The 21,249-nt window shown below is 41.1% G+C and overlaps 1 protein-coding gene and 1 long non-coding RNA gene across 2 annotated transcripts; one reads left to right on the forward strand and one right to left on the reverse strand.

The window, feature by feature from the left end:
* Positions 1-248: 248 nt before the first annotated feature.
* LOC110803562 (uncharacterized) lies at positions 249-3,090 on the reverse strand. The gene is made up of 4 exons (XR_002537508.2): positions 2,677-3,090; positions 1,772-1,995; positions 1,034-1,117; positions 249-495 (listed from the first exon to the last, which is right to left on the reverse strand). It is a non-coding gene; the product is annotated as an uncharacterized lncRNA (long non-coding RNA).
* A 225-nt stretch (positions 3,091-3,315) lies between these two features.
* Positions 3,316-13,091, forward strand: LOC130466285 (uncharacterized). The gene is made up of 5 exons (XM_056835123.1): positions 3,316-11,258; positions 11,337-11,497; positions 11,566-11,944; positions 12,025-12,209; positions 12,288-13,091. The coding sequence occupies exons 1-5, from the start codon at positions 11,138-11,140 to the stop codon at positions 12,522-12,524; spliced, it is 1,083 nt and encodes a 360-aa protein (XP_056691101.1). The 5' UTR covers positions 3,316-11,137; the 3' UTR covers positions 12,525-13,091.
* The last annotated feature ends 8,158 nt before the right edge of the window (positions 13,092-21,249 follow it).

A 21,249-nucleotide genomic window follows, 5' to 3' on the forward strand; every position in this document is an offset into this window, starting at 1 on the left:
AATGTAACGTCAAAAAGTCAACAACAACTTAATTATTCCACCCAAACATAAAATCAAGAAACTAAGTCAAAGATAATGGGGCCTATAATCTCTCATTTTCCCTTTTTATTTCACCAAAACAATCAATCCAGCAAATCAATTATGTCACGCACCAAATCTGTCAAATTCTAATGTTTAACGAACGTCGGTTAATAAAAGCCCTAAAATCACTCATTATCTCCACAAAATTAGTAAATAAAAGTCAACAATACAGGAAAAAAAACCAATAATATTATTACAAATTATTACAATTGACAAATTAATAAAATTGACAGACTCCGTAACAAAAATAAAAGTCTACACTACACACTTCTTAGAAGAAAAAATTTCCCAAATCAATCTACACACTTCTAAGAAGAAGAAAAAATCCCAAATGAATTTGCAGTTCATTCCAAAAACTCCATCACCGTTTTTCTTGAAGTTGCGCCGATACACGTATGATTATTCTCCCAAATCCTTGCAAGAAAACAAAAGCAAAATTTGAACAATTCATGTTATTTTCCGATATAGAAAAAACTAATCTTTTTACATTGTTGTTATGGAGATTCAATAAACTTTCAAAATGTAAGGTATGTTCTGCAACGTCCAATTAAACAAAAACTTAATTAAAATATTCGTGAATTTTTGTAATGAGATTTTCAAATTCATATTGATTTCCGATATAGAACTCATCTGTTTAGATTGTTGTTATGCAGATTCAATAAACTTTTAAAATATAAGGTATGTTGGTCATCGTCTAATTAAACAAAAAAATTAAAATATTCGTGAATTCATATTTGTATGCAGGTTTTAAATTTCAATTTCCGTCATCGCATACAATAACCACCGGAGCTAAACTTCAGGATAACGAGGTATGTTTTCCATAAATCTAATAAAGTAAAATTAATTGTAATATTGCATGTCTTTGTTGAGTTTTATTCTTGGTTATATATTATTTTTTATATGTCATTAAAATCGAAGGATACACATCGATAATAATGTTAATAAGTCATACCTCCGATCATTTTCCACCACAAAGTAGTTCTTCAACTTAATATATGTTGTAGTGTCATCAAACTGCCATCAATCTGCCATCAATCTGCAAATGGAGGACTTCACTGATTAAGAAGCATCGGGAAAGAGAATGCAACAACCTTAAATAAAATGCAACAACCAAACCAGAAAGATATAAAATGGATTTAAAACAGAAGAAACTTAGATATTTACAAAATAATCAAAATATCCTGATTGTATTTCAAGTCGAAGCATAAAACACTATGACTAACACCTCAAGTAATCAGACCTAGACACTACCACAAACATAACCAGTTTCAAACACACAAACGCACATCGGCTGACATAAACCCAAGACTGCAACCCTGAACAAAGAAAAAAAGTAGCAAGAACAATACAACATTATAACTTTAATGATACAATATTTCCTAATCGCATCGTATATTGACTAAAACAACAAGATAGCTTACATTCATCTTGCAAACCATAGCCTAGATGAATACCTAAACGTTATGAGCAATTCACAAAAGGCATCCTCCTAATGCAAGTAACAAAACACACAGTTACGCGGCTTCATAATTGAATTAATTTCTAACATAACACTAATCAAGAGGCACCGGAATAAGAAACTTGCCCAAGTATATAAATTGGCTATAACACTTTAAAATGAAATTTACCATAGAATTCCAGGAACTTATAATAGCAAGAGTTAAATTAATGATGAAACATGTATAGTTACCCGTTTAGGTAGGTTAACGATTAAAAGAAGCGGAGCCTGGAGTACCGGAATAGCGAAAAAGGATCATAATAGTCACAAAGATTAACCAAACACAAAGCAAAGCGCAACAACTCCAACGTTTTTAGAGAGACTGCATCGATTATGTCTCCTTCGTCAGGTAAAGCACAAAAATCTCTCACAGATGCCTCAACCAATGCATCCAGAAGCTTCTTTGAAGTTATTTTCTATGTAGAACAAAACAAAAACCAAACTCAAATCAAATCAAACTCACCACTAAAGATTCCAAATTTCCAAGTTAAGTTTAAAAAAATAAAAACCTACGTTGGTCCAAATTTCATTCATAGGTACCTAAAGATTATGTCATATGAACCTATGAATGTGAAATCTAATTTATGTCATATGTTGGTCCAAATTTCCAGTTTAACATAAAAGCCCCATTTAAGGTTAGTAGTCACACTCAAATCTTCTGCCAATTTCACACAATTGCATTATCCGTCACAAAATTCAGTAAAAAAACTAAATATTAGATCAAATCATCCTACAAAAATTGTACTAAATCATCAGCAATTCCCAAACGAACTCGAAAGAAGAAATATTACCCATAACCCATTTGGGCCAACAAGTTGTAAGAAAACCTAAATAGTTCTTCCCAGATTTGAACCACACACGAACCCCACCCTAAATGCCTGTTTCTAGCGAAATCAGTAAACCCAAAATAGTTTTAATCAATTTAAGATCTAATGCAGCAAAATAAATCCAAATGGAACAAAAGAATCTGGAGAAAAAGAAGCCAACATGCTTAACCTTACCAATCTAAATTAAACCTCCTAAAAAAATAAAAATAAATTAGAAAGATAAAGGACATGGTGAATGATAAATCAGAGGAGAAGTCGGCGGTGACTTACTGGTGGAATGAGAGATTGGAGGAGAAGTCGGCGGCCAGTTCCTTGACATAGTGAATAGAGATTTTCAACGAGTTATCACATGCCAAAACCTCAAAAAATTCAAACAACAAAAATAAGACCATAAATTAAAACCAAACAAAAAGATCTGGAATGTGTACTTTGGAATTTGGTTTTGACGATTTGTCGATTTTACTATGAGTTAGAAAAGAGGTGAGAGAGAGGAGTGAATAATCGCCATTTTTTATCCTCAAATAAGAGGAGAGAGAAAGGAAATAGGAGGAGAGAGAAGAAAGAGAAACCAGAAACTCAGAGATAGGAGAAGAGAGAAACAAAATAGGAGGAGATAGGAGAAGAGAGAGAGGGGAGAGCCTTGGATTCTCCGTATTTGACGGAGCTTTCTAGGTGCCCTAACCAAAATTTCAAACGGTGTAGATTTAACAATAGATATTCGCTCCGTTGGGGAAATGTGGGAGACGGGATAAGGCTGGAAGTGGGATGTGTTTTCCCCTTTTTTGGAGCAAGATGTTCTCAAGAAAATATAGGCCCATGAGCTTAAAGAATATGCATATGTTCAAGACCTCATATACTGGCAAGGAAATTCGAAAGGTAAGTTCACGATTAAATCAACCATACGTTTAATGAGAAACGAGAGTGAGTTCATTGATGACAATTGTTGGGACGCAATCTGGGACGCCCCGGTCCAACAAAGAGTTAGGGCATTCTTGTGGCTAGTATACCATGACCGTCTACTGGGCAATTTGATCAGGTATAGGAGAAGGATGACAAACAATCCCAAATGTTATGTATGCGATGCAGAGGAGGAATCGGTACTCCACATCCTAAGAGACTGTCCTGCAGCTCGAATGGTGTGGCGCAAGCTGGGTGGACCGAGCCATAAAACTGAATTTTTCACCTCCACCCTGAAACAATGGATTGCTGAAAATATTTGTGCTGGAAATGCACAGAATGCAGAACTCTAGTCGATCTATTTTGGCACAGCTTTAGGGTGGATATGGCGGTGGAGAAATTGTTTCGTATTCAATAGAAATGCCGAAATCCCCCTTGATATAGGTGCCTTCCTCCAAGTGAGGGTTGAAGAAGCTAGAAGAAGCATGAATGATTACGAGGAGCTGCCACGAAACAACAGGATTGCAAAGGTCCAAAAATACATAACCTGGCATGGCCCAGAGGATGGGTGGTACGCGCTCAACTGTGATGGGGCGGCTAAAGGTTGCCCAGGGCCAGCGGGGGGAGGTGGAATCATTCGTGATCATCAGGGCATATTTTTGTCTGCCTTCTATGTCAACTTTGGCCATTGTAATGCCTTCAAAGAAGAAGTAAAAGCTCTTACATATACAGGCTAAAACTGGCAAAAGAATTACAAATTACAAAGCTTGAGGTTCAACTTGACAGCCTTGCTGGCATTCTACCTTTAAATAAAGATGTGAACGAAGGGGGTGAATGCATTCATGGCCTAAGAAGCTGTCAAAAGGTGCTACGTGAAACGGAATGGGAGGTAAAGCTTATTCATGTTTACCGGGAAGAAAACCGAGCGGCGGATTGGTTAGCCAACCAAGGAGTTGCTCTCACTAGTGGTCTTGTGTACTTAGATTCTATTCCATCATCTTTTTGTGTAATCTTAGAAGAGGATGCTAGAGGTATGGCTTTGCCACGCCTAGCACCTCCCTAAGTTAGTTTAGCTCTAGTTTTTGGCTTTCTGTATTTTCCCTTTTGTTTGAAGCTCCTCTTCTCTTTCGAATAAAAAAAAACAACATATACAATATTAGGGATGGATGAATTTTTCTTTTCAATTAAAATACACATATACTTAGTATTAAAAAGCATTAGAAGGAAATATTTAGTAAATTTTAAACTAAAACTTTCTTTTTAGAGGAATAGAAGAACAAAAAGCATCAAAAGAAAATATTTAATCTATTTTAAATTAAAAGTTTCTTTTTAGAGGAAAATAAAAACAAAAATTATCAAAATAAAATATTTAATCTATTTTAAATTAAAACTTTTGTTTTAGCAGAAAAGAAAACCAAAAGTATCAAAATAAAATATTTATCAAACAAACGTCATATTTGAAGCATGCAATCGTTGCCTCAAACGGTTATCATTTTTCAAGGACTTTAAAAGTGGAAATCTTGCAATATCATCAATGTTGTAACTATTCCAAGGTAAATATCTAAATATTTTTTATACTTTGACTCACATTATAATATAAAAAAAATCTATTTTTAAAAAAAATTCGTTTTATAGGTTATTGCTTCGACTTACCATGTTTGATAAAGGTGGTAATCTGAGAGTAACAAGCTTGCACAACACCTTTTAGGCTTCTTAGCTAGTGAAATAAAATCACTAATTCAACAGGTTTCAATCTAATATTGCGACTACATAAATTTTGAATTAATTAGCTCATATTGTATTTAACATTAAAACATATTCTTTAACATTCATGCAACCTAATGGTCGTAATCGGGTCATGGAAAAAGTATTTTCATGCGTCAGAAACAAAGCTTTTTCATGGGTGAGACCTCCACCAATTGGAGATTTTAATCCTGAACATTCTTATACTGTTAGTCATGTGTTGCATATCGATTGGGCGGAGGAGTGCATGTGGTTAAGCAAGTATATTGCGAGCAAAAGAAGAAAGTGATACGCACTATTTTACTATATGTTTAATTACTTTACTTCAGTACTGAGATTTTGATTTTTCGTTGGGATATGTTAGTTGTAACCAAATAATTGTAAGTTTTTTTTAAAACTTTCGCACGCATCGTGTGCATATAAGACTAGTACGTTACATAATACAAATAGGTTATGACATAAAGAATTTATATAGTACTCTCTAGACAGATGCGAAAAACCCCAGAAAATAGGCCCAAAACAAATAACTCTAGTCCATAATAACATATACCCTTAAGTTCGGGGGGAAATATGAGGCAGAGGAGTTTTCTAGTACATCTGACATTATTATGGTGCGTGCATCTTGTATATCTGTTATTAGTGAGCGAGATCCCTATGTTGGGGCGTTGTAGTAAGGGGACTTGATCGATTCAAGGGGTATTCTAACAAATATCCATCTTGACTTGAATCCACTCTCAAAAAACAAATGTACCAGATGTACAATAATAATGTCAGATGTATCAGAAAACTCACATGCCTAGATCTTGCCCTCAAAAGGGAAATTCATAACTCCTAATATTTAGCAAGTCCAGATGATGTTGGAACTTGCTATGTGGGATCGGCTTGGTGACATATCAGTTAGGTCGTCAGCAATACCCACTTCGTTCACCTTAATTCTTTTTGTCACTTCTTAGAAAATTATACCGTACATCAATGTAGTTAGTCCCGTCATTATGGACTTGATCCTTAGCTAAACAGATTGCATTAAGACTTCCACAGTACACTGTAGCCTAATCATGATGTAGACCCAAATCACTGACAAATCCTTTCAACCAGATTCCCACTTTGAATTCTTCTGTCAATACCATGTACTCTACTTCCGTAGTTGTAACACCCTAATAATTTTCTCCTTTTAAAAAATATTCTTTGATAAATACTTGAGAAATACTAGAACATTAATGCCACTGTGGTAGCGACTAAGGCTAGTACCAGAATAACACAACGGAACTTACTAACTCACTTTCAAAATTCAACTTTATTCATTCAAAACATACTTACAAATTGGAACCAAAAACTTATCCTAAACAAAATCCAACATTCATAAAGCACGATTAAAATAATTCAAACACTATTTTAAATCCAACTGCAATTAAAAAGTTTTAAAATTTATGCAAGATAAAAAAAAAACTCTCAACATCCCAATCCTAATGTTGACTCGTGACTTCAGCTACAATTAACCTTCTCTTTAATATCCATGTGTGATTTCTCACCAACATCACAAATGCAAAGATGGGTTGTCATAGGGTCGTTAAGGAATAGTCCACGGCCAAAGAACAAACAAAACACGTAATCAACAAAGTTGAATACATATATATTAATAGGAGTAACTAGAAACTAATCATGCTTCACTCCAAAATTAAATAACATTTGTCACATGAAAAAGCCACTTACTTAAATCACTTAAACATGAATAATAATTCAATTATAAATAAACCTTGGACACAACTTTCTAACTCGATCTAGACTATCAATTTACTTTTAAGTTTGGATAAAGTATATAACAAGTTTCTTACCTACTAGTGTCCAAAATGGACTAGCATTTGGGAGCTACCCAAATACCAATTTAAACTTAATCTATGTCACAAAATTGTGACATTGTAAGGTTATGAAAAATATATTCATGCAGAAAAACCATAAAGCCAGGAATCCAAATTTATTTCCACATAGTCAATTAGCATAATTTAGTATACATACTATGTGATGCGCGCCTTCCCTAGTTGCTCACAAACCAAACAAGAACAAGTAAATGACTCCAAGTGTCGCCCCTCCATAGAAAGTCCACAGTACGTTCGGATCCGCCTTAGATTCAACCAACTAGAATATTCTCTAAGGTTTTATGCACTTGGGAAACTCACAAATGTGATAGGCAAAGATTATGAATTATGTGCTTAATTAAATGTATTCAATGTTGTATTATGTGTCATAAATTATGATCATGAACCACATATTTATATGGTGGAAATAGGGAATTGTAATCCTACTAGAAATCGAATAACTAAAGATTTCAGGCTTTTAGTTAAACACAAACTCTTTAGTATTCTAGAAATAACTAAACTCTAATTATGCTAGAATTCTAAAAATTGTAGGATTAGGAAAACAAAGGCTTGAGGCCCAAGCTACTTAATTGCCACGTAACTAGACTTGATGCCTAATCTTTCTTGGTGCACAACCCAAGCACATGGACTAGGCCAGCGTTGTAGCACGCGTGGCTTGAGGTCCACACTGCTGCTTGTGGCTTGGCGCCCAAGTCATACCACACGACCCGTCGTTGGGCGCTGCTTGGCCTGCGCAAGCCTGCTGGGCGCTAGGCCTTGCATCTATAGGTTTTATTGACATTTTGTGTCTATTTTAAACTTTTTAGGCTCCTAACTAACTAATTAGTCGTTTCTGATTCCGGAATTTATTTCTGATTCGAACAATATTTACATTTCCGATAATATTTTTGATTCCGACAATATATCCGATTCCGGCACTATTACTGTTGTGGGATCTTTTACGGTGCTGACGTGGCACGCGTTCCTCGGAGGTATCAAGTATGACCTGGCACGAACTTCTGGCAACCTGCAAAACAAGAATATTCCCGTAGGAATATTCCCTCCGATGCTTAAGTAAGTATAAGCTAGAGAGATAAGTAATTTGTAGAGAGAAGGCAGAACAAAGATAGGTTTTTGTTGGTGGGCAAGAATTGATTGCCCTTCTACCTAGTGTGAGGGGGTCGAAAAAGCACGAGGCTAATGCGTGACCCCGTCCCTCGTGGGTGTGACGCTTCTTTTTTGTCAAATCAAGTGTAATTGGATTTCCTGTGAGTTTACACCCAATTGACTAGTATTATAGGAGTCGTCATTCAGTTTTTAACGACAATGAGAAAAACTGACAAAACCCGGTTATCGTGACATAAAGGGAGTGCAATTATGTTTGACCACGACGGCCGTAGGTTCCCTTGTGATCCCTGGTGGCGGGGATCGCTCAACGTACACCCGCAGGGTAGAGATTGAGGGTTCGGGGGACTGTAACTACCGAGAGGAGTACTCGCTCTTCGATAACTCCAGAGGCAGGATATCCTTACTAGCTCAGCATAAATAATTGAAGGGACATGCGTTAACTATTAAACTAATCTGAGTTGATTTTAACAATATGCAACACATAGTACTAGATCGAGCGCGATTATCTGATTTAGATTGTTTTAAGGGACCTAGCATGATAATCCAATTTCCCAAAAATATCTTATTTATTAAGCGTGATCGAACAATCAGATTTAGTTAGTTTAACAGTTCATAAAAGGGTGAGGAAAGCAATTAAACCATGGAAAAGGGACACATTACGACGCACCCTTGAGAGGTGCGTCACGGTTCTCAGAAAACTAACCACTTTGACTTTGCTATTTTTGCTTTTATTTAACGAATCTCAAATTATGGGACGGGATACGTTCTGTTCGATTTATGGATCGATTGCGACAGAACGCGTGATCAGTTTTGCAGCGTGAGGCTTAGGCTTAGGGGTTTAGAGTCAATACTCAGAATATAATTGTGTGTTGTGTGTGTCCTTTTCACGTCGAACTTAAGGGTCTATTTATAGGAAAGAGTTCGTGGAAAGATAGAATTGCAGAACTCTAAACCACGAGGAATTAGGAAAAAAAACGTACCAGGTATTTTCAGCGCCCAGGCCTGGGCGCCGAAGATTTCGGCGCCCAGAGCCAGGGGTTGAAAATAGGGCCCTGGCTGTTTTCCTTAGTCAGATTCGGATTCCTGGAATCCGGAGTATTTGAGATTTTGAGTCCTTTAGTGCGTATTAACCTTGTTGCGGGATGCGTCTGGGCCCGTTACGAACTCTAGGCTCGTTAGGATTTTAATTAATACGTGACTCTTACTTTCGAATCATATTAGGAATAGGATTCTCTCGCAATTTCTATCTCATTTAGGATTTATGTTGTAGTGCAACACCTAATTCTGACAGGTTTCTATCTTTTATGACTTTCCACTTTTAACAACTACCCATTACGGCAGTTACTATTTTTTAGCAGGTTTTCATAAATAGCAGGTTTCTATAAATAGCAAGTTTCGGGTGAAATGAAAAGGGGAATTGAGATTCGTTATTTTATAGGAGATGCATTGTCAAGTGGAGATTTACGTTCTCATCATCGAACCTTCCCTTTCGGGAATGGGGACAAAAGTAGGTGTCTACACCTAGGGATCTACACTATTTATAGTGCTAGGGTTTCTCGGGAACTGGTCCTGCATGATTGAGTGTTTACACAAGATTGGGACACGTGTCCTGCATTGGTTTTGGAGGCTTGTTTAGGACCAATGTGGACTTCTTAATCGCTTGGGCCTGGGCCCTGTGAAGTTTGAGAAATGCCCGTAGGCAAGCTTTTGGGCTCTTTTTTCTGGGCTTTGATAGTACGGTCAGGTGGCATTCTTTTAGGCCACATCATTTGCCCCTCAAGGAGGGTGCCCCTTGTCACTGTGGGGTAGGCTGCTTGATTAGAGGGAGCGCCACGTGTGAGGGCTTTTCAGAGCTTAGATTTTCCTTTAAAAGCTTCAATTCCTCTTTCATTTTTCTTTTGTTACTTCAGAGCGATTATTCTTTAGAGAGAGAAAGTAAATTTCTTCCTGCCAAAGATCTGCTTGTGCTTGCGCTTGAGTGTTCTTGGATTTGCTGTCCAGTGTTCTTGAGGGTTTAGAGGATTTGCCAAGACTTCTCATCAGTTTGATCATTTTCTGGTAAGTTTTCTATCAAAACCTTGTTTTTTGTATGCTTGTGGGACCCCTCTTGTTTATTGTTTATAGTGTTCTGTGGAGGCGTCTTGGGGGTTATGACACCTATCCCTTTCATTCTTTTTCTAAAGTCAGACGTCCTGTCCCTTATGCAGGACGACATGACTCGAATTAGACAGACAACCAACATGCGTGCATGGGCTGCACCGCGAGAGGGGGACGTTAGGGTTCCTTTTTCGAACCCGTCCCAAGGAAGTAGAAGTGGAGTCCGTTCCTCCCATAATACTGGAGACGGGGCCATTAGAACGGCACATTCTCCTAGAAGAAGGAAGAATGTGGCTTCCCGTCCCCGCGTTCCACGCGAGGATTTTGAAGATGACTCCTTTAGCTCCTCAGACGAGGAGTTTGCAAATAATCTTCCTCCTATGGTTCAGGGGAAGGAGGACGTCAACCTGTTTCCGTCGGATATCTTTCCCAGCATGAAATGGCTGCGGTACCTGAGGGAGCAGGGACGTGACTTTGAGCGTTTTCTGCTCTTGCCCCCAGGTTTTAGTCTTAGGAGCCCTCGACCTCATGACTCCGTGGACCAACTCTCCCAAGGAGAGGTAGCCGTTTATACTGCTGCCTTTAGGTTGGGCCTTAGATTTCCATTGCACCCCTTTGTGATGGACGTTTTAGAGGGGTATGACATTAGCCTTGCTCAATTGACGCCCAACTCTTGGGCAAATGTTTTTGGTTTTATCGCCAAGTGTGCTTTGAGCGGCGTCACCCCTTCCTTTCCTGCTTTCCTTCGTCTCGTAGTCATTGCCCCTTCTTCTCGTTCTCCCCAGGGGTGGTTCACCCTTTACAGCCGTCGGGGATATAAGACGGTGGTGGGTAAGACCTCTAGTTGGGTTTGGTGGAGGAAGAAGTGATCTGTTGTTCGAATGGAAGACCTCTCTCTTTCCAGACGTCTTTCTCGGTGGAACCGTCGGCCCCGCTATTTGTCTAGAGCTGACGCCTACCCTCGCCTCTCGTCCAGAGAGTGGGGACTAGTGAAGCCCTTGTTCTAGGCTGAGATGTATCGGCTGTCGTCAAAGAGCCATGCCTGGGTGCCTAATGCTTGGCTTCCCCATGTCGGCCAGTTCACCAATATAGTCTTTCTTTCGGCCGTTGGTCTTTGCTCCTATTTGAGTAGAGGTAGTTCCCCAATAGATTTTCAAACATTTTTTCTTCAAATTTTTATTTTTATTTTTGTACTAACCCTTGGCTTTGTAGGTTCTGCCATGGATCGCTTATCCTCCGAAGACAAGGGTGTAGTGGAAGTACCCGCTTGGCTGTCCGAGGTATATACCGAGGACATTCTCAAGGCTGTGGAGGCCAAGAAGAAGGACTCCTCCAAGAAGTCCAGCGAGGGTGCCTCTGGCGACGTCGCCAAGGTAATATTTTTTTTTTGCCTCTGTTCATTTCTAATCATGATTTGGTCGCTGATTTCCTTTATCTTTAGGAACCCACCTTGACGGCTACGAAGAAGCGTCCGGCATCTTCGACGGAGGCTCCTAAACCAAAACGGCCCTTCTTTAAGAAGATGGGTCCGGCCGACGCTGTCACCAAGCCGTCGGTACCAAAACCGTCCGCTCCCCTGGCTGAGGGGGAGGTTCCTCCTATCCAGACGCCCATTCTTCCTCCTGAGCAAAAGGAGGTTCCTTCCCAGGTGGACACCGAAATGGATAGTACTGCCGGAGCAGCTGCTGACGAAGTAGCAGTCGAACAGACTGAGGCGGCTGACGCCACCACCTTGTCCAGAGAGGACAAGGGTAAAGGCAAGGAAACTGAGGCTCCTTCTACTGATAATGCCTCTACTCCTCCTGCAGCCTCGCCAATTGGTTAGCGTCTTTGTACTTTAAATCTGTCATATCAGGTTGGGATTTTGCACGATGTTTGTTATTCTTGGTGTTTGGTTCAGTTGAGATGTTCAAGCGGATGCGTCGGGCCGAGGTGACGAGCATCCCTCCTTCTGCCGGTTTTAGCTCAGAGGCAAAGGATAAGATCCTTGCAGATGTGTATGCGGCCATCCCTGAGGAATACGTGAGGTCACTCCCCGGGATTGACTTGGGATTCTTTGGGTCCATTCAGTCTCTCGTCCTTGATGTGAGACACTTACCCCTGGATTTCTGTGGTTATGATTATATGTGTACGCTATTTTTAATTCTATGTTGTCTTTGGCAGCTTTTCATTCGCTGTGCCGAGAGTAGGAACTATCGCTTTGATATGCACAATGAGATGCTCAAGCACAAGGACCAAATCGAGAATCATGAGCAATATGCTGAGAAGACGGCCAGGTTGATCAACTTGGATGCGGACAAGAAGATCGCTCTGAAGACGGAAGAGCTGAAGAAGGTTGAGGAGGACGCTGAGAAATATGAAGAGAAGTTGCTGGAACATGAGGGCAACTTGCCGTGCTGAGAAAGGAGTACTCTTCCGTCTCAGAACGGGTGACTGATTTCTCTTCCAAGGTGAACGTTCTGGAAGGTCAGCTCAAGGCCATGCAGGGGAAGATCGAGGCCGTGCGCAAGGAGGCTGCAAGCTCTTTTAAGTTGGGCGAGGAGTCCATCTTGGAGAGTGCCCAAAAGGCGTGGGATCAGTCTATGGACGGGAAGGATTTTTCCTGGTTCAAACGCCGTATCTCCCACCAGATAGCCGTCTCGACGGCTAGGCGCTTAGGCTTAGATCCTCCCGAGTTCATTAGTGACGGGAAGGAGGACATAGAAGAAGACGAGGTGAACTCCCCTGAAGGCCAAGACGTCCAGGACGGGAGTTCTATTGCCCCTCATCCTTGAGGAGTTTTTCTTGCAGTTGGTTTAGATGACGCCGTGGGCGTTTGTAATAACTTTGGTGCCTTCTGGCATTTATTTGATTTGGTTTGTTTGCGCTTTGGGCGCTATGTATAAACAGTTTGTGCCGTTGTGCACTGTATTTTATTTTAATTCTATCAGTTCGTTACTGATTTCTTAGGAATTCTTTCTTTGGGTCCAATTGTTGGACAGAAACCTCGGTGTTTTAGGTGACCAGCCTAATTTGAGGCGCTAATCTAGGCCACTTCTCAGGCCGTCAAACGATTAGTCTTTTTAGACGCCATCCAAGGAGGAGGTCTTATGTCTGAATGTTTTGCGAGCCTAATTTGAGGCGCTAATCTAGGCCACTTCTCAGGCCGATTAGCTTTTTTAGACGCCATCCAAGGAGGAGGTCTTATGTCTGATTGTTTTGCTCTTGTTTGAGTCTTTCCTTTTTTGAGCGCTTTTCAAAGAAAAGGCGTCATGTTGGATGTCTAAACCCTTTGTGTTTATTAGCACGGGGTACATCCAAACCCCCCGTGTTTATTAGCACTGGGTATTGTTTATTTAGCGGATAGGGACGCCACTTTAGGAATTGTTTTCTGGTGAGTTTCTTTCAACTGAGACTTGTATTCATCAGATAAGTGTTAATTTACTAAATTTCTTGCTACATTCACCGCGTCTTAGGCGGGCATTTACAGGCCGTTTTGTGGGCTCTGAGTACAATAGCTAGGCCGTTTTGTAGGCTCTGAGTACAATGGTTACCCTAATGATGTTCTACTCTCAGCCACTTTCTTCAATTTTGACCGCTTCTATTTGGACGGGTCCAATTTCTTGGGTGACCTGGGGTTCATCTTCATGCTTTCGTTTTCCCCTGACTTCAGCAGAATCTTGCTTCCATGCTGACGGGTTGAGGTTCGTCAGGTAACAATCCCTAGCCTGTTGTTGATCTCCATGTATGGTGCCTATAACTCCATCATCGCACACGAACTTTAGAAGCATCAGATGGGTGACGACTACAACCTTGATCTTGTTTAAGGTGGGTCGTCCCAAGATGACATTGTATGCAGTCAGGTCTTTAACAATTAAGAAGTCCACCTCCATCTTTCACCCATTCTTCCTATCTCCAATTCGAACTGGCAGAGTGATAACGCCAACAGGATGAATGATACTCCCTCCAAAACCAATGATGGGATAGTGAATTCTTTCGATGGTTTTGGGATCGTGTGCTAGGCGATTGAGGCATTCTAGACTCATTATGTCGGACGAGCTTCCCGTGTCTATTAGTATGCGTTTAACTCTCATGTTAGCTATCTTGAATTCAACCACCAGGGGATCATCATGCGGCGTGGCTATCCGTCCGCCGTCTGACTCACATATTTCAATCTTTGGGAATGGATCCATGGGCGCTTTGGCTGACAGCAGCACTTGTCCTAAGCGGCGAGCATAATCCTTCTGTCCTCTCATGGTAGGTCCTCCGGCGGCCGGTCCTCCAGATATGACGGCTACAAATCCTCCGTCGCTGTGTTGTCCCTTAGTTGGCGAGGCAGGTGACTTGTTCCTTTTGTATTGGTTTTTTCCAAAGCCATGAGCATTCTTCTGTAAGTAGTTCTTGAGATGTCCTTTGGAGGCTAGACCATCTAAAGCCCTCTTCAAGCTTCTACAATTCTTGGTTTCATGTCCTATATCTTCATGGAACTGGCAATATAATTTGGGATCTCGAGTCTCAGCAGGAGACTTCATGGGGAAGGGTCGATCAAGGTCGTACCTTGCCCCCACGTCTTTTAGTATGGTGAGAAGGTCTGTGTTGTACTCAAAATATTCCCGTTCTTGCGGTCGTTCTCTCTTGTGCCCAGGAAAGTTGGTATCGTGCTCTTTTGAGAGAGCCTATGTGCCATTTACCCGTGGGGGTTTTCGGTCCACCTTATCCTTCTTCCTGGAGGAGTCTGTTGTTTCTCCAATCCTCCCTTCCTTTGACGCGCTACATATTTCCGTTGCATGGATAAATGCTTCAGCCTCGTCCAGGACCTCTGCCATAGTCCTTACACTCTTCTTAACTAGGTCAAACTTGAAGGACCCCTTCTTCAATCCCCTGATAAAATTATCGAAAGAGACACCATCGGGCAAGTCTGGGATCTGTCCCGCCTCCAGATTGAAATGCTTCACGTAGCTTCTTAGGGACTCGTCCTTCCCTTGCTGGATCCGTCCTAAATGCATGCTAGTTTTCCTTTCTTCCTTGTGTGCCATGAACCTTGTAGAGAACAAAGTCTGTAATTCGCTAAAAGAGGCAATTGATCCTGGGGGCAGCCGTTCAAACCATTTAGACGCTACTCCCTTGAGCGTGGCTGGGAAGTATTTGCACCAAGTGGCTTCATTGGTTCCCTGAACGTACATGTGATGGCGGTATGCGACAAGATGCATGTCGGGATCGGTGGTCCCGTCATAAGCTTCAATGGTAGGAGTTTTTACTTTGGGTTCCTTCGGGGCGTTCATGATCTCGTCAGAGAAAGGGGTACTCATGTGCCTTAACGTCAGGTTGTTGAGTCCTTGCTGAATATGATAAGTTGGTTCACGGCGGTTTGATAGCAGGCGGGGGCGCATGCTTACCCTATGGGGCGTCATCTGGGTCGGTCCACGTGTAGTGGGATAAAATGGCGGGTCTTCCATCACAGGAGTGGACCCGGTATCTGATAGTTCAGATTCAGCCTCATAATGTTCTTGACGCCTTGAAGATGGTCGCAAGATGGCTGGGGGGCTTCCCCTAGATGATGGTCGTATGACCGGGTCCCTTCGAGGTAAGAAGGTGGGTGGGTCACGGCCATCTTCCGAGTGCTCAGGCACGGGGCTAACTCCCCTGCTTGCTTGTGGACGAGAACCTTCTCCAGCTCTCCAGACGTTGGATCTGAGCGGCATTCTGCTTATCCGATTGACGCCTAGACTGAGGGGCCTCTGCGGAGCCGTCCTCTCAGCGCAGTAGATCAGCATATTTTTCCGAATTTCATCTTGCAGTGTAGTGCTCATCTGTTGTCGAAAGGTCTGATTCATTTGCTGTTGGAATCCTGTTAAAATCTCGCGTAGGGAGCCCACTGATACTGGCAAATCTAGATTCTCATCCAACACGACGTCTCGGATGCTGGGGCTTAGATGGCCGCCTGGCGGAGACGCCTCGGTTATTGGTTCTTCTTCTACCACCACCTCAGCTTGCATTCGTCCTGGTGTGCTCCCTGCATTTGCAATTCGATTGACCTCTTCAATGTGCCGTCTCTCTTCTTCTCCACCAGCGTGCTCTCTGTCAGAGTGTAGTTCGGCCATGACATTGTACCTCCCCACAGACGGCGCCAAATGTTGTGGGATCTTTTACGGTGCTGATGTGGCACGCGTTCCTCGGAGGTATCAAGTATGACCTGGCACGAACTTCTGGCAACCTGCAAAACAAGAATATTCCCGTAGGAATATTCCCTCCGATGCTTAAGTAAGTATAAGCTAGAGAGATAAGTAATTTGTAGAGAGAAGGCAGAGAAAAGATAGGTTTTTGTTGGTGGGCAAGAATTAACTGCCCTTCTACCTAGGGATCTGCACTATTTATAGTGCTAGGGTTTCTCAGGAACTGGTCCTGCATGATTGAGTGTTTACGCAAGATTGGGACACGTGTCCTGCATTGGTTTTGGAGGCTTGTTTAGGACCAATGTGGACTTCTTAATCGCTTGGGCCTGGGCCCTGTGAAGTTTGAGAAATGCCCGTAGGCAAGATTTTGGGCTCTTTTTTCTGGGCTTTGATAGTACGGTCAGGTGGCATTCTTTTAGGCCACATCAATTACTATTTCCGCCAATATTTTTCCGATACGAACCATATTTCCGTTTACGGAAATATCTTCGTCTTGGATAATATTTATATTTCCGTTATGAACCATATTTCGATTTCTTGTAATATCTTCATTTCCGGAAAATATTATTTCTTTGGCTTTTGATGATTTTAGCTCCCACTGGAACCAAGATCCATCATTTCCGAATGACAAAAAATATTGTACTTAATGAATATCATATTCACTTAAATACTTGATCCGTTCACTCACTATTTGTGTGACCATGCGGGTTCAGTCAAGAGTAAGTTGCGGATTAATAATATTAATTCCGCTTGAACTGAAGCGACCTCTAGCTAAGCATTCAGACCCATTGATCTCACTGAATTATTATTTTGTAATTAATACTGAACCTCATTTATTAGACTTGTCATTAAATGCAAACTTGGACCAAGGGCATTATTTCCTTCAGTCTCCCACTTGTCCTTAGAGACAAGTGTGAATTTCCTAATTCCTTTGTTGCTTAATGCATGCTCATGTACATAAGGTAAGAGTAGTCATCCTTATTATGGCCATAGGTATTTCTCAGTGTCAAAGTTCAACTGATCAAATAAATAGATAATCATAGCCTGTGATTCATCTGAGCACGACCATGCATTTTACAATTTCTACCTCATCTAGTGGCCTTGTACAACTTTCGGCATCTTATCCAGGTTTATGGGAGGACAATCCCAATCTTGAGATCTTGAGTTTAGACTTCGTTTGATAGGTGATTACCCGAGCTTTGCTGTAATAGTCTCCTTTTACGGTGTGACGCTTGACAACGTCAAAGTAACCAGTTCTCAAACAAGTAACCTCAAATCACTCAGGTATTAAGGATTAGTTTCTAATAAGATAATGAAATTTACTTATGACAGGTTTTCATCTCTTACAGTAAAGTTTCATAGGTCTACCCGATACTAATCTTATTAAGTAAGTATCTATGCAAATGATTGCGACATTGTCATGTCCACATAGTTCAAGAAACATAACTACTAGTTATCTTGCATTCTAGTCGTCTAGTGTTTTCTATGCATCCTCATTTATAGATAACTTCCAACCAGGGACCATTTTCAACTTTGGACATTCAAGTTCACTTGATAGACATTTCTTAGTGACAGGACTGGTCCTGACACTCTATCTTGAATATATTGTCAAATTGAAAGGACTCATCATTTAATACTAAACAAAGATTAAATGGAATATGAAAATACATTTCATATATGATAAATGTTCAACCCCAATGTTTTACAACCATGGGCCTCTAACCCATCTTTAAAACAACGAATGGAATTCAAAACTATGTTTGACTTCCAGTGCCACAATGTGAGTGTTGCTTCTCACTTGTTGCATAGGTTTAGTTATATGCTTTGCCAATCTTAATATCCTTTTCATCGAATGCTTTTCGAGATAGGATGATAAGATCCTTTAATTTGAGTATGTTTATTTTGTGATCTAGTCTTTCTTGCTTGAATAGTGGTTCTACGCATTTTGCAATGAAGAACCATCAAGTCAGCAGACATGTGTGTGAGGGGGTCGAAAAAGCACGAGGCTAATGCATGACCTCGTCCCTCGTGGGCGTGACGTCGTCAGATCAAGTATAATTGGATTTCCTGTGAGTTTACACCCAATCGACTAGTAATATAGGAGTCACCATTCAGTTTTTAACGACAATGAGAAAAACTCACAAAACCCGGTTGTCGTGACATAAAGGGAGTGCAATTATGTTCGACCACGACGACCATAGGTTCCCTTGTGATCCCTGGTATGGGGATCGCTCAATGTACACCCGCAGGGCAGAGATTGAGAGTTCGGGGGACTGTAGCTACCGAGAGGAGTGCTCATCGATAATACTCCAGAGGCAGGTTATCCTTACTAGCTCAGCATAAATAATTGAAGGGACATGCGTTAAACTATTAAACTATTCTGAATTGATTTTAGCAATATGCAACACATAATACTAAATCGATCGTGATTATCTTATTTAGATTGATTTAAGGTACCTAGCATGATAATTCAATTGTCCAAGGTATTATCTTATTAGGCGTGATAGATCAATCAAATTAATAGTTTGACAGTTTTATAAAAGGGGGATGAAAGCGATTAAATCATATGAGGGACACATTACAACACACCCTTGAGAGGTGCGTTGTGGTTCTCAGAAAACTAACCACTTGGCTTTGCTATTTCTCCTTTTATTTAACGAATCTCGGGTTTCTAAGCAATGTTCCAGTATTTAGGCTTAATTCATCAAGTTACAAGGGGGCAGGATGCATTATGTTCGACTTTTGGGTCGATTGCGACAGAACGGCGGATCAATTTCGCAGCGTGAGGCTTAGGCTTAAGGCTAGAGTCAATACTCAGGTTATGGAATTGTGTGTTTTTTTTCACGTCGGTTTTATGCTGTATTTATAGGAAAAGGGTGTGTGGAAAGATAGATTTTAAGATACGAATCTAAAAAGAATCCGGAGATAAAACGGCCCCAGGCATTTTCAGCGCCCAGGGCTGGGCGTGAAGATTTCGGCGCCCAGATCCAGGCGTTGAAAATGGGATCTGGGCCGAGTTCTTTGTCAGATTTGGACTCTTAGAATACAGATCTTTTGGGATTTATCCGAGTCTTTTAGTGCGTATTAATTTTATGACGGAATGTGTCTGGGCCCGTTACGACTCTAGGTTCGTTAGGAATTTAATTAATAGGTAACTCTTATTTTCGAATTTTACCAGGAATGAAAATTCTATTTCTTTTAGGATTTATGTTGGAGTGCAACACCTAATTCTGACAGGTTTCTATCTTTTATGATTTTGCCACTTTTAATAACTACCTTTTACGGCAGTTACTATTCTTAGCATGTTTCTATAAATAGCAGCTTTGGCTGAAATGAAAGGGTGATTGAGATTCGTTATTTTATAGGAGATGCGTTGCCAAGTGGAGATTTATGTTCTCATCATCGAACCTTCCCTTTCGGGAATGGGGACAAAAGTAGGTGTCTATAGTTAGCCCCCACTTTGACTGAGTCTCGAGATGAGACGATGGTCAAAGTACTAGACGGAGTGCGTCATACAATCCATGGTGTATGTGACCTGTTTTGCGAGGGTCTCACGAGCCCCCGAGTGATAACATTTGACTTAAGGGTCATCACTTGAAGTGTTAACACATTCCTCACGTGTCATTGGAATTTGTTAACTGATAGTATAGAAACTTCCTCACTTTGTCATTGGAAGTATCTAAGATGTTTTCGAAATCAAAGCTATAAAGTGTAACTAGGCCTGGCCAAGCCTAATCACGAGGTAAAACGTTTTTAAAGATTCTCATTATCAGGGTTAGCTAAACGAGAAAACCCCCTTGTTTTTATAGGACGTAAAACGAAGGAAAATCCAGCACATCGCTCTTTTTTGGAAAAACGGAAAACCAATCCTTTGATTTTTGGAAAAGGGAAACCATCCTTTGATTTTTGGAAAAGGGAAACCATCCTTTGATTTTTGGAAAAGGGAAACCATCCTTTGATTTTTGGAAAAGGGAAACCATCCTTTGATTTTTGGAAAAGGGAAACCATCCTTTGATTTTTGGAAAAGGGAAACCATGAGAAGTTATCACTGCAGCGACTAAGGACCTGCGCGGTTAGTGGCGCAGACCCCGCCCGCTGAAGGTGGGCGAGCCTGTCCGCTGAGGGTGGACGCCCCGTCCGATAGAAGTGGACGAATTTGTTTTGATGTTTTGAAAATAAGGACATATGCGGTTTGTGACGTAGACCCCGCCGGCTGAAGTTGGCGAGCCTGTTTTTGTTTTTTGAAGAATTTATTTTCTTTTCATTTTCGAAAAATGAGGACCTGCGCGGTTTAGTGACGCAGACCCCGCCCGCTGAAGGTGGGCGAGCCCTGTCCGCTAAGGGTGGACGCCCCGCCCGCTGGAGGTGAGCGAACCTGAATTCGTCTTTTTGATTTGGGACTCGCGTGGTACGTGCCGCGATCTTGCCCGATTGAGGTGGGCAAGTCCCTATTTCATTTGTTCTTGTGATTTCTTTTGAGAACTCCTTTTTATTCATTCTTGTAAGAGCGAATTCTTTCGAGGGATGCTCGGATTTAGTTGCAACCTGAATGTGGGTTGACAACGTGCTTAGACGGACTATTGTGTTGTGGTCATCATCTTTCATGGTTTTGAGCTAGTCTTTACAGCTCAATTTTTCCACTGCCCGGGTCCTTGATTAGGGGACTATGTATAAGTATCAACAGCGACCTTTGTCTTGAGGTTGTAATCCGATTTTATTTTTTGAGATTATCCAAACACGAGACTTCGTACAGCGTAGTCTGGGAATATTGTTTTAACTTTGCATACTCTCTTTTGAAATATATATTTTCTTTCGAGCCCCCAAGCACTCGTGCTTGACGGTCATTTCTTGTCAAAGAGGTTCCTTGGGGATACACATTTGGTAATGTCCCTGATCGTGTTTGGGATCCTGCTCGTAAGTGCGAGCGATCTTTGTAGTGGTATGCTACTTTAATGAAGTCGTGGAGTGCGACT

The sequence above is a fragment of the Spinacia oleracea genome, chromosome 1 (genome assembly GCF_020520425.1).
Source record: "Spinacia oleracea cultivar Varoflay chromosome 1, BTI_SOV_V1, whole genome shotgun sequence".
Lineage (NCBI taxonomy): Eukaryota > Viridiplantae > Streptophyta > Magnoliopsida > Caryophyllales > Amaranthaceae > Spinacia > Spinacia oleracea.